The sequence below is a fragment of the Sorex araneus genome, chromosome X, assembly GCF_027595985.1.
Source record: "Sorex araneus isolate mSorAra2 chromosome X, mSorAra2.pri, whole genome shotgun sequence".
Lineage (NCBI taxonomy): Eukaryota > Metazoa > Chordata > Mammalia > Eulipotyphla > Soricidae > Sorex > Sorex araneus.
Window position 1 is genome coordinate 172,361,596 of NC_073313.1, and position 12,828 is coordinate 172,374,423.

The window sequence follows — 12,828 nt, forward strand, 5'->3', positions numbered from 1 at the left end:
TTTTGCTCTCATCTGTCTGCCTTTGTCAATGCGAAACATCAGACAACTGGGAATAGACATTTAAGTGGACCTCAGCAGGCTCTGTTGCTCCCTAGTCATTCAATCCCGATGTAAATCAACTCCACAGTCCAGATACTAGACTTTTCAGATGGTTAAGTAATCCTAATGGCAGGCAACTCTATTTTATGTCTATTTCTACCTTTTTTTTTTTAATCTAATTCTGAATTTTTTTTTCTTCCTCATTGGGCCATTAGCAAAAGTACAGAACAGCTAGTTACCTTGGAAGACAGGAGGCTCTTAGGTGACCTACTAGGATAGTTTATTTCAAGCTCCTATACACATTCTTTGTCATTGTCAAATACAATATTGATATAATTGGCATAGCTATTTTATTATTCTAACGCACAGAAAATTCAGGTTAGCAATTTTGGATAAAAGTGCTTAAAACCTTCAAATTCTCTTTTATCTTTTTTATTAGACCAATCAGAGAGTTCTGAGGCTCTGCCCGTCTATGACACCTTAATGTTTTGTGCAAGTAAGAATACTGACCGAATTCACCTCTACACTAAGGTAAGCGTGTGTGTGGATTCTTAACTAGAAACATCACTCGTATCACAGTCATCCGGTTGATCTTTGATTTGCTCGAGCAGGCTCCAGTAACATCTGCATTTGTCCCTGTTGCATGCTAGTGTAGCCCAATGGCATCTGCTCACTCCAGGAACAAAAAAGAGCCTCAAACTGTTCGTTCAGGGTTGGTTTTTTTTTTGTTTTTTGTTTTAAATTTTTAAAATTTGTATTATATCACCATGTGGAAAGTTACAAAGTTTTCAGGTTTATGTCTCAGTTATACAATATTCAAACACCATCCCTTCACCAGTGCCCCTATTCCACCACCAAAATCCCCAGTATACCCCCCGCCACAGCCCCCCCCAACTGTATAACTGATGAATTTCACTTCATTTTCTCTCTACCTTGATTACATTCCATATTGCAAAACAAAACTCACTATTGTTGTTGGAGTTTCCCCCCAAGGAAGACAGCCCTACTAAGGAAGCATTTGATAATTGGTTTGTCATTAAAAGATTGTATGTTTTCAGTTTTTAGAAAAGGTCGCGCGGCCGCATCAGCGGCTGCGCGGCTCGGATGTGTTCCAGTCCCGCAACCCGGAGCCGTGTTAGTTGCTTCTCAGTGTCGCCAGGGCCCCATCCGGAGAAGGTGTGCCCGCTGTACCTCCTCCGTCTGGATCCCTGGTGTTGTTGGCCCGGATTCGGGTCCGGAGCATTTCTCCGGCCGCGTTGCTCACCAGACTGCCTGGCCTCTTCTCTGTTGAAGGTGGGAAGATGGTGCCGAGGGTGGGTCGAGGGCGGGACTTCCGGCGGCCGGGACCATTTGGAGTTCGGGCAGGCGCTGCCCCACTCCAGTGTCCCCCCGCGGCTCGGATGTGTTCCAGTCCCGCAACCCGGAGCCGTGTTAGTTGCTTCTCAGTGTCGCCAGGGCCCCATCCGGAGAAGGTGTGCCCGCTGTACCTCCTCCGTCTCGTTCAGGGTTTTTTAACGAAGAAGTCTGACCATCTCATAGGTGGGTGGCCACGCAGTCTTTTGACATCCCATGGAATCCACTTGGTAACAGCTCTAGTCCAGTGGTCATCTCTAAATCGCATTACATGTCTGGCCCATCTCATTTTCGACGCCTTGGCAAACGAGACAGCATCCCTGATTCGTGATTGTCGATGGAGGTCGAAACTCCAGATTCCTTCTCTCACTTGAGTGAAATGTGATATTCCAAGCATAGTTCTTTTGATTCCTCTTTGGGAGACCCGAATAGCGTTCTCATCCTATTTTTGTAGGGCCCAGGTCTCTGAGGCGTATGTTAATGCAGGAAGAATGGTGGACTCAAAAAGATGTGCCTGGAGACAGAGGTTCTTTATCCTCTTAACAAATCCTTCAGTGCTCTTGAAGGCGTTCCACACTGCTCTCTTCCTCCTGCACAGTTCTGGTGCCAAGTCATTCCTCATGTTGAGTTCTGAACCCAGGTACACATAGCTGCTGCATTCAGAGATATTCATTCCATTGAGAGCAAATGGAGCGTCAGGGATTAGTTCGTTTTTCACGAACATTATCTTGGTGAGATTCAGCTGCAGTTCAACCTTTCCACACTCCCGGTCGAAGTCAGCCAGCATTTGCTCACTCCCATTCCGTCCCATTCCAGTCGTCGCATGACGTTCTCGAGGGTGGCACTGAAGAGTTTCGGTGAAATGGTATCACTCTGCCGAACCCCTCTCTACATCGATGATCACTTCCTTGTAGAATGGTGAGATCCTGGTGGTAATCCGTAATACAGCTCGAGGAGGATCTTGAGGTACTGAGTTTGAATGCCCTGTTTGGCTAAGGCTTCGATGACCGCTTTAGTCTGAACAGAATCAAAGGCCTTCTTTAAATCAATGAATGTTAGACAGAGCGGCATCTTGAACTCTCATGAAACCTCAATGAGCTTGGTCACCGTGTGGATATGGTCGATCGTGCTGAATCCTGTTTGGAACCCAGCTTGCTCGCATGGTTGTCCTTCATCTAGTGTTCTGCCTATTCTATTCAGAATGACTTGAGTGAACAACTTGTAGACGATGAACAACAGGCAGATTGGGCGATACTTGCCAATGTTGTGGATGTCTCCCTTCTTGTACAACATAACGGTCCTGCTGGTTTTCCATTGGGATGGAACCTTGCATTCGGACAGGTAGTGTGTGAAGACTTGAGCCAGTGTATTGACGAGTACTGGCGGCAGATTCTTCAGGTGTTCGGATCTGAACTTGTCTGGACCGGGTGTGCTGTACGCGTCTTTACCGATGAAATGGCATGTTGGATTTCAGAAGGGAGGGCATTGGGAATGACATATCCATCCTGCAGAATTTGGTATGTGGGCAGGTGGACATGGCTGTCAAAGAGATCCAAGTAGAAGTCGTGAATAATCCTCTCCATTGCCCTTCTGGAAGATGTGATAGATCCATCAGGACGTCGGAGGGCAGCCATCTTGGTCCTGTAGTTGGGGAAGGACGGGTGAGCGTTGTGAATACTTTTCCCGGCTTCTGCCTCATCAGCCAACACTGCTGCTCTTCTCTCTTTGAGGTCTTCCTTTATCGCTTCTCTGCACAGCTTTGTGAGCTCGGACGTTAGCTTACGATTGCCTGAGGCTCGTGCCAAACCACGTTGGTGAATGAGCTCAAGAGTTTCTGAAGACAGGCGTCTGTTGCTTTTCTACTCTCAGCATTCCTCCAGCAGTCATGGAGGTGCTGAACCAGTTGTTTATATTCCTCATCGATGTTGTCAACGACAGCGTCTTCCCACGTTGCTGCAATAGTGCCAAAGGGCTCCCAGTTGGTGGTCATTCTGGAAGTTCTCTTCTTAAACTTAAACTTTGCAGTCCTTTCTCCCCACTCTGTGAAGTAGAATTTTGCACGAAGGAGACGGTGGTCTGATCCCATTTGGAATTTTGGGACAAGAGCGAACTAGAAACATACTTCATTTATTTTTGAATGTGTTGATATTTAATTGTGTTCAGAGCTAATTCTCAAATTCCTGTGTTGAATGTAAAGGCAATGAGGGGTAAAGTGGCACAGTAGTTAAGAGATTGGACTCTGGGCTTCTTTTGCTCTGGTTGCTTTGGTTCTGTTGCTTTGATTCAGATCTCCAACTACTCATCTTGGAAGAGTCATTTAACTGCCCTCTGCCTATTGAATCAGTGGGAAAATGGTGAGGCTCTGTTGCAAGTTAAAATGAGCTGATTTCTGTAAAGCACTCAGCACAGTACATAACTCTCAATAAATGTTTGCTCCTGCACAGATAATTTGTAGCAACAGCAGCAGTTGCATCTTTATAGAATTCTGAGCCCTCTGCTCTTGTTGAGTTGACTCTAGAAAGTTGTGATAATATGAAAACTCCAATTCCTTAGGTAGACTAAGTGAGTAGTGTACAAAAAGGATTTCTGCGCACTTTTGAAATTTTTGAGAACCCCAAAGAGCTTTTGTTTATGTAAGTTATATCATTTGACTTTTACTGCGTTTGAAATTGAGGTGGAAACTTTCACTTTATAATACTCATTTTTTCATGAAGAGCTGCAGTGGGGGCGGGGTGGGGGTCTCCAGGTCCCAGGAGGGCCTGGATATTCATGCTCTGGCCTTAGATTCCATTGTCAACACCACATGGCTGCCCCTTCAGCACTGCCAGGTGCAGCCCTGGCACTCTCCAAGTCCTGCTGTGTATAATTCTCGATTCCCTGGCACTAGTGGATTTGCACAGCAGCATCTGAGCTGGTTGGCTATGTATCACTAGAAGTGGCCCTGGCAACCCCCTGCCCCACCAATAAGAAAGATAAAAGAGAAGCAATGATGTGGGACAAAGGATGTAGCTCAGAGATAGGGTATCTCTTTACATATATAGAGCCTGGGTTCTGACCCTTTTTTTGCAACCCCACCCAAAAGAATAATAATGACAAATCCATTATTTATATACATCGATTATACTTATGAAAACAATTATTTCTTTTAATGTTCCTGAGAAGATACTTAGCAATTTCTTAAGACGGCAGGATTCTGCCTTGCAACACAGCACCCTAAAGGAGAGAGAGAGTACAAGGGAATGTGCCTGCCACAGAGAAGGGGCTCAAGCTTTTTGGAAAGTTATATGGAGAATTCTCAAGAAAATAAAACTATAGGAATGGAGAGATAGTATTGTGAATGAGGTGCTGGCTTTACACCTGGCTGATGGGTTCAATCCTCAACACCATATATGGTCCCCCAGGTTTCACCAGGAGTAAGCTCTGAGCACATTCAGGTATCCTTAAATACACACCACTAAACACAAACCCCCAGTCTAAAAATAAATAAAAATAGAACTTCCATATGAACAAATGATTCCACAGGGAAAAAAATCACATAATTAGAGGCCATGGCATAGACTGGCGAACCAATAGGTAGCTTGATGATTGGGGGGTGGGGATTGGGGGACGGGGGTGGGGGGTGCGGAATGGTGTCACAGGAAGGAAAGAAGAAATGCTCTGCTGCTAAGCTTAACACCTTATTTTTAAATGCCTCAAGTACATTTTTTTTCTCTTGAATTTTGGGTCACACGGGTGGTGTCCAGGGATTACTCTTGACTCTGCTTACGGAACACTTCTGACAGGGCCCAGGGGATCCCACAGGGTGCTAGAGAGTGAGCCTGGTCCACCATGTGCAAGACAAGCACCCTGCCCATTCTACTATCTCTTTGGCCCCTCAAGTACATTTCTACAAATGTTCTAAATATTTCCTTATCCCTTTACCATAAGCTGTCCTTGAGCTTTCTAAGCATGACACACTGGACAGGTGAAAGGTAAACTGCTCTCTCCACAGCTACAATAGAGTCAAGATGGAAGCTTTCCTTTCTACCTTAGGAAGTTAGAAGTTAAAATATAGAAGTATTGAAAAGCAAGAATTAAAAGTATAGAAGTATTGAAAAGAAGTATTGAGAACAAACCAAGAAGTTAAAATATAGAAGTATTGTAAAGTATCAATGCGTTGCCTAAAAGGACACCCTCAGAAGATCAGTAACACAAGATCAGCATCCTGTGTTATATTTACACTTACCTCTGCTGGGCTGTTCCTCTCACCTAGAATCTCAATTCAGAGTTCAGAATAACAATTACAAGGTGACAGGCCGGGGCTGGAGCGATAGCACAGCGGGTAGGACGTTTGCCTTGCACGAGGCAGACCCAGGTTTGATTTCCAGCATCCCATATCCCTGAGCACTGCCGGGATTAATTCCTGAGTGCAAAGTCAGGAGTAACCCTTGTGCATTGCCGGGTGTGACCCAAAAAAGAAAACAAAACCAGGGTGACGGGCCTTTGAGTTGGCATCAGTGGTAAATCTGGGTGCTTTTGTCTTTAGGAAAGAATGACCCCTCCCTCCATTTCAAAGTGAATGAATCGGGGACCAGGAATGTGAACTCAGTGGTGTGGCACATGCCTTCCCTGTGTAAGGTCCTCGACCTGATCCCCACTCTCCTCTCCTACACCTGTCCCCCAGTATAAATTGGCATTAGATGGGTTTTCAAATAAGATGCACAGGTTCCGCCTCTATCTCCGCCAAGCCTTGTTGGGATGCTCTGGGAAGGGATCTGAGGGGAAGCACAGGCCTCTGCCTTTGGAGCTCCCAGAAATGGGTGTGGGGGGGTTGTTATAGAAGTGACCACCTGGTGAAGGTCGGACAGAGGAGGGGCCAACCGAAAAAGGGGTCTAGCTATCCTGCATTCACTCAGGGTCTGATTGGTTGGCCCCTGAAGCTAGCAATAAAGTAAGTCTTGACAGTGTTTAAATGTGTAGTGTTAAGCCTTGGTTTAAGAAGTAAAATTGGGGGGCGGGGGGAGTAAAACCAATGAAGTGGGTCTTTGTCACTTTCTAATCAATCAATAAATAGTTGGCAGGCTCTGGAGCACGAAGGGACCCTGTATTACCAGAGTCATGTCCCATCTGCTATGACAAGTAAGGTCATCGTGGAGTGCCCATGGACTGTGGGCTGGTAGTGCAGAGTGGCGTGCAGGTCACTCAGAATCAGAGGCTGACAGAGCTGCACTGGGATCTTCTAGATTTATTTGTTTGGTATGGGGACCATACCTGGCAATATTCAGGGCTGACTTCTGGCTTTGTGCTCAGGAAGCACTCCTGGTGGGGCTGACGGATTCTATGGGTGTTGGGGATTGAACCCATATCAGCCACATACATGGCAAGTGCAGAACTTGCTGCACTACCGCTCAAGCTCTAACTATTTCTATCTGTTTGCTTTTGGATCACACCTGGCGGTGCAAAAAGAAAAAAATATATAACAATTACACACCTGAATTTTTCATCCGTTTGTAAGCACTTTGTTTTGGGGTTTCGCCGGCAATGCTCAGGGATTATTCCTGGCTCTGCACTCAGGAATCACTCCTGTTGATGCTTGGGGGACCATATGGGATGCTGGAGATAAGAGACCAGATCGGCTGTATGCAAGCAAGTGCCTTACCTGATGTAGTATCTCTCAGGGCCCCTTTTTGCGTTATATTTTCCCAAAGAGACAGGGAGCCTTGTAACATTTCTTTTGACTGAGAGAATTGGAATTTGAACCCAACACTTAGGATATAATAAATTTTCCTATATAGAAATTCATTACTTTTCTAAAAGACTTCATGTTTAAGCCTTGTGTTTAATGGACCACATGTTTCTCCATGGGATAGTTTGCCCTTAGAAGCAAATACAGTGAAATCATTCGGAGCACAGTGGGTCTTTTGCCCCATACTCCACCCTAAGCCTTTCAGGGAAGTCTTGTGGGAGGAATTTGTCTACATAGTGCCACCTCAGCTTCGTTTTTGGAGACTAGGTATATTGTACCCTAATGAAATTTTTTACTTTTAAAGAATTACTAGTGCCTTATGACAAAATGTATTAATAATACCTTTCTAAACAGGATGGAAACCAGATGAACTATAATTTCATTCCTTTGGATATACAATTAGACCTTTGGGAAGATTTACCAGCAAGTTTTCAGCTGAAACAAAATCGCTCCCTGGTAAGAAGAGTCCCGTGCATTTGTTTTAAATTAAAATTTGCCAAGTACTTTTAATGACTGTTTTGATTTTAATAAAAGCAAAGTACTTTGTGGCCTCTTACAGCATCAAATCACTGGATTTTAAAACAGTGCGGGCAGGGCCTATGAATTACCCCGGTGCTAAGAATAAACGTGAAATCTGTTTCTTTGGCGAATGATCACACCTAGCTCTGCCACTTCTGTGGATAAAATCATCCTCACATCATTTAATTTCTTATTTGCAGGATTAGAAACTGGGATATTTGTATCTGACACAATTACGCTTTATCATTGAAGGTTAAGTTCTAACTGAAAGATTCTGAGAGCAGGAATAAGATCAGGTTGAGTGAGTCTGATTCTTTATCAAGTGCAGCCATACCCCAAGTGCCTTGGGAGCGAGGGTTTGGATCTGTGACCCACTAGCCTTCAGTCTGTGCAGGGGCTCAGCCAGCAGACAGTGTACCGCTTTTCACAGCAAAATGGTGGTTAGGTTTATGACCACTTAAAGGGAATAAAAAATTGCTCATGAAAAAAGTAGGGAAGGAGCTGGAGAAATAGTACAGTGGGTAAAGTGCTTGCCTTGCATGCAGATGATCTGGGTTCGAACCCCAGCATCCCCTATGGTTACCTGAGCACTGCCAGGAGTAATTCCTGAGTGCAGAACCCTGTTACCCCCTGAGCATTGCTGGGTGTGGCACAGAACCCACCCACCCACTCCAAAAAAAGAAAGAAAAGAAAAAGTAGGGAAATGTACCAGTGAGTTATTTTCTTTGGAATCTTATCATTGTGATTCTCAGAGTCCCAAAGAATAACCAGATAAGTACTCTTACCAATTACTAACAAGTAAGAGTAATTGTAACTAGGACCAAAAAGATAGAAGAGTTATTAGGGCGCTTGCCTAGGCTGCTTCATCCCTGGCATCCCATATGGCCCCCCCAAGCCCGGAGTAAATTCTGAGCACCTCTGTTGAGGCCCAAAAACAGACAGTAAAGGAATAATGCTAACCCTAGAGCCAGGATATCCTTGTGACTTTTTCCTGGGATAACTAGGCAGAACGGTTCTCACAGGTTGCAGTCACGTCACTCTGTCACTCTGCCACCGCTGTGAGGCCTGCTCCCCCCAAGCCCAGATTTGTTCTTGCTCCTTATGTGTGTCCTTTGCTGGGTGTCCTTAGATGAGCCTTTGGAGAATGCATTGAAAGGGACCTCTGCAGTACTAGCTTCAGCTTACAACAAAGATAAGAAAACTGTCAGATTGAAGCCTTCAACAGGACTCAGAAGCATAGTTGGGGATGTAATAAGGCACCCAATTTTCTGATGTGATCAGTGGCCTCATTTTCTGGGGAAAATGCCCGGTGTGCTGTTAACTCTTTTCATTATCTCCCCTTTTTTGCCAGATTTTGAGGTTTGTTCGAGAATGGAATAGTCTAACTGCTATGAAGCAAAAAGTAATCCGGAAAAGTGGGCAGCTGTTCTGCAGCCCAATTCTTGCTTGGGAAGCAATCACAAAGCAACAGACCAAACCGCACAGTACCAAAAGGTATGGGCTTGTCTGTATTCCTTTATTTTATCTTTTTAATTCCCGACCTGGTTATTTTTAGAGGGCCTCTGGGGCATTTTATGCAACCACTAATGAAATCCTTATGCCTGAGGAGAAAATGGTACATTAAATGGCAACTTAGGCCATGCAGCATAGATATTTAATGAGTTTCAACAGATCTGCCAGGAGGAAGCGTAGGGTGGTTTAGCCCTTGCTTATCAAAAGTCCTACCCATCTGAAGAGAGCCGGAGTCATGGACAGATGCAGCCTGTGGCCTGCCACACCGGGGACATCGCCTGTTAGAACAGCACAGCATCCCTTGGGATCCCCTCTCCCCTCTAAGTTCTTAGAGTGTGAAACCTGGGGTCGCATGCAGCAAGGGATCTGCCCTGTTAGCCCCACCAGTGCCATTCAAGTCGTGGGCAGTAACCCATCATGCCAGAGATGGCAACCCAATAGCACAAAGGCTTTTGTGTCTCCTTTTGAAACTGCTTTGTCTTTGTCATTACAGGCTGCTTTCTCATTTCCATGCACTTCTCTTTCTTGGCATCATATTCATCTCTGCCTCATTCACCATGGATGATCTCATTCCCATCCTCTCTAAACTTTATCCTCAGCACGAAGCAGCGATTTTCAGGAAAAGCAGTCAGCCATCCTGTAAGCCAGCCCTCGCACTGGTAGAGATCGCAAGGCAGCAAACCAAACAGCAGCCGTGGTGATAAAAGCTCCTTCCTTTAGTCTTGCCAATGCCACACACCTGTAATCTCTCCTTATCCCCACATTCCATCATTTTATGGTCCCTGGCCTGTTCCAGCGCACAGGTGAAAACAAAAATCCATCAAAGCAGGTGAGGCAGTGCAGCTAATTAGATCAGGTCTATCCCAAAAGAGAAAAATCTCTTCAGCTGTTTATAATGTGGCGTATGGTACAAGTGGAGGTGAGAATAAGTAGTGGTACTTGTGATCAATCGTTATAGGTGAAAATAAGTATTAAAAAAGATGGAGACACTAATTTACGTCAGTGCTATTATTGACATAAAAGTGTTGGCAGGGTACCTTAGAAACTACTTACTGGAGGTTGCTCTATTTTTCTCTTTTCTTTTTGGTTTTTGGGCCACACCCGGGGTGCTCAGGGCTTACTCTTGGCTCTGCACTTAGTGATCACTCCTGGAGGTGCTTGGGGGACTTTTTGTGGTACAGCACCCTACCCACTGCACCCTCGCTTTGCCCCTGATTTCTCTATTTTTCTAGGACAGTGATGTTATCAGCTCGTGATAGTTTTCCCTCCCGGGTGGCAGTGAAGAAGACATTTTTGTTTTTTCACCAAAAAGAATAGCTAGAAAATATCTAGTGGCTAGAGGCCTGTGGTGCAGTTTAAAAAAAAACAAAAACAGTGATTGGGACTGCACCCTCCAACAGGGTCTGCTTCAGAATGTCAGTAGAGCCATTGACATTTGTGAAATATCACTCTTTATGTTGAGATTAGGGGAAATGTAGAGATGGTTGGAAGACTGTTCTTTGATGCTGATATCATATGAGACAAATAAAGCAGTTACTGAGTGAATGAATGAAGTCTGGTGTAAGCTGGAGAAGGAAGGGACAGGAGATGGAATCATGACAAATTAGAAAGTATATAACTGATTTAGAGTCACTTAAATTCAGATTTAAAAATCACTTACTGTAGATGTAAAAATAAAAACACTTGGTCAGCTACATAACATCCTCAGTATAAGTGAAGTGTTCATTTATTTTTATATCCATAGAGATTTTTATTTAATCACTTACTTATTAATGCAGACACTTAATGCAGTATCTACAATATGTTTTCTAAATAAGACCAATATTCTTTTTTTTAAATTTTCTTTCTTTCTTTCTTTTCTTTTTTGCTTTATTGGGTCACACCCAGCAATGTTCATTGGTTACTCCTGGCTCTGCACTCAGGAATTACTCCAGGTGGTGCTAGGTGGAGTGCCAGAGATGCCAGGGATCGAACCCAGATTGGCCATGTGTAAGGCAAATGCCCTACCTGCTGTACTATTGCCCCAGCCCCCCAATATTCTTTTTTTTTTTTTTATGTTTTTGGATCACACCTGGTAATGCACAGGGGTTACTCCTGGCTCTACACTCAGGAATTACTCCTGGCGGTGCTCAGGGAACCATATGTGATGCTGGGAATCGAACCCGGGTAGGCTGCATGCAAGGCAAACACCCTACCTGCTCCAGCCCCCACAATATTCTTTCTTAAGTTAGCACATACTATCCTTGACTGATGGACTTACTGACTGATATGTGCTTGTAAAAAAGAAAATTATTAGAAAAATATTCAAAATGTATATTTATCTATAATAATTATGTTTTTCATATTTAATACATAGTCCAAATTTGAATGTGAATAGGCTTAAGTATTTTTTATTTTAATAATAATAGCTTACTGTATGTGTTATATCCATTTGATGAGCTGGACTTAGCATGACTTGCCAGACTCTTAAGTAGACTCTGTGTTGGTGTGAATCTTCCCTTAAGCATATATCCCTTTACATAAAAAATACATTTTAGGACTAGAGAAATAGTACAATGCGTAAGGGTCTTGCCTTACATAAGGCTGATCCAGGTTCAATCCCTTGGCATCGTGTATGATCCCCAAACCCTGCCAAGAGTGATCCCTGAGCACAGAGACAAAAGTAACCCCTGAGTACAGCCAGACATGGCCAAAAACAAATTTAAAACCCAAAACTTTTTAAAAGTATATTTAAACACATGTAACATGTTGTCCATTTTATTTTTCTCAGTTTTTCTTTCAATCCTCTCTATTATCTCATACTTAAAACCACAATCTTTGTTGAAATACTGCTCTCTTTGCAAGTTCACACTTCCCTTTTTAGCCTTCAGCATCCATTTCTGGACAGATCCCCTTGTTTATTGACCATCAGACATGGCATACACTAAATTAATCATAGACCTCAAAGTTTATTATTTATAAAATTACAGACAGATGTTATTAATGATAAGCCATGTGTTAACAAGCTGAGCAGCAGAATAATCAAATTTGTCTTTGAGGAGCTCACTTGGGCAGCAATTGAAAAATCAAACCAAAAGGGTAAACCTTGGCGTGGGTAAGCCAGCCATGCCAGATTCCTACTATGCAGGATTTAGCTGCACTAGTTTCCTAACCCTGCCTTAAGAAGCTGCCCCACATTGAGCAGAATTTCTGGTCTTCCCACCTCTGTGTCAGAGGTCTTGGCCCCTCTGCTCTGGATTTTACAAGATGGTCTCATAGTGATAGTCCCAGAGAGGAGCCCATTTCCTCACTCCTCAGATTATTCACAGAATGCAGTTCCTTGTGGTTGTAGGGCTAACATTTTCTTGCTTATAGGACGGAAGTTTTCTTCCTTGCTTGGCCCTTTGCTTCTAAAGGCTTCTTTCCAGTCCTGGTAAATGCGCCCCTCCACAAAGCCAGCAGTGGTGTAGTGAGTCCTTCTCATGCTCTGCATCTCTCCCTGCCTCACAGGAAGCTGGTTGATAACTTTAATTTTATCGTGATGTCACTTCAGAGAATTACCCAGATAGCTTGGTGAGTGAGTGAGTGCATACCCAGAAGACGTGATTTCCCAGTGGGTAATCTTTAAATTTTGTTCTATCGCACAAGTAAAAAGATACTGTAGTGAGCCTTGGGCAGGTAGGAAAGAAACTGTGAGGACT

At 43.9% G+C, this 12,828-nt stretch overlaps 1 protein-coding gene across 1 annotated transcript in view; it reads left to right on the forward strand.

The window, feature by feature from the left end:
* The window catches only part of ZRANB3 (zinc finger RANBP2-type containing 3), a 200,159-nt gene that overhangs the window by 164,936 nt on the left and 22,395 nt on the right, over positions 1-12,828 (forward strand). Inside the window, exons 15-17 of the mRNA XM_055122825.1 lie at positions 479-570; positions 7,472-7,573; positions 8,988-9,130. Coding sequence (XP_054978800.1) covers positions 479-570; positions 7,472-7,573; positions 8,988-9,130 — 337 coding nt within the window. The remainder of the gene's footprint in view (positions 1-478; positions 571-7,471; positions 7,574-8,987; positions 9,131-12,828) is intronic.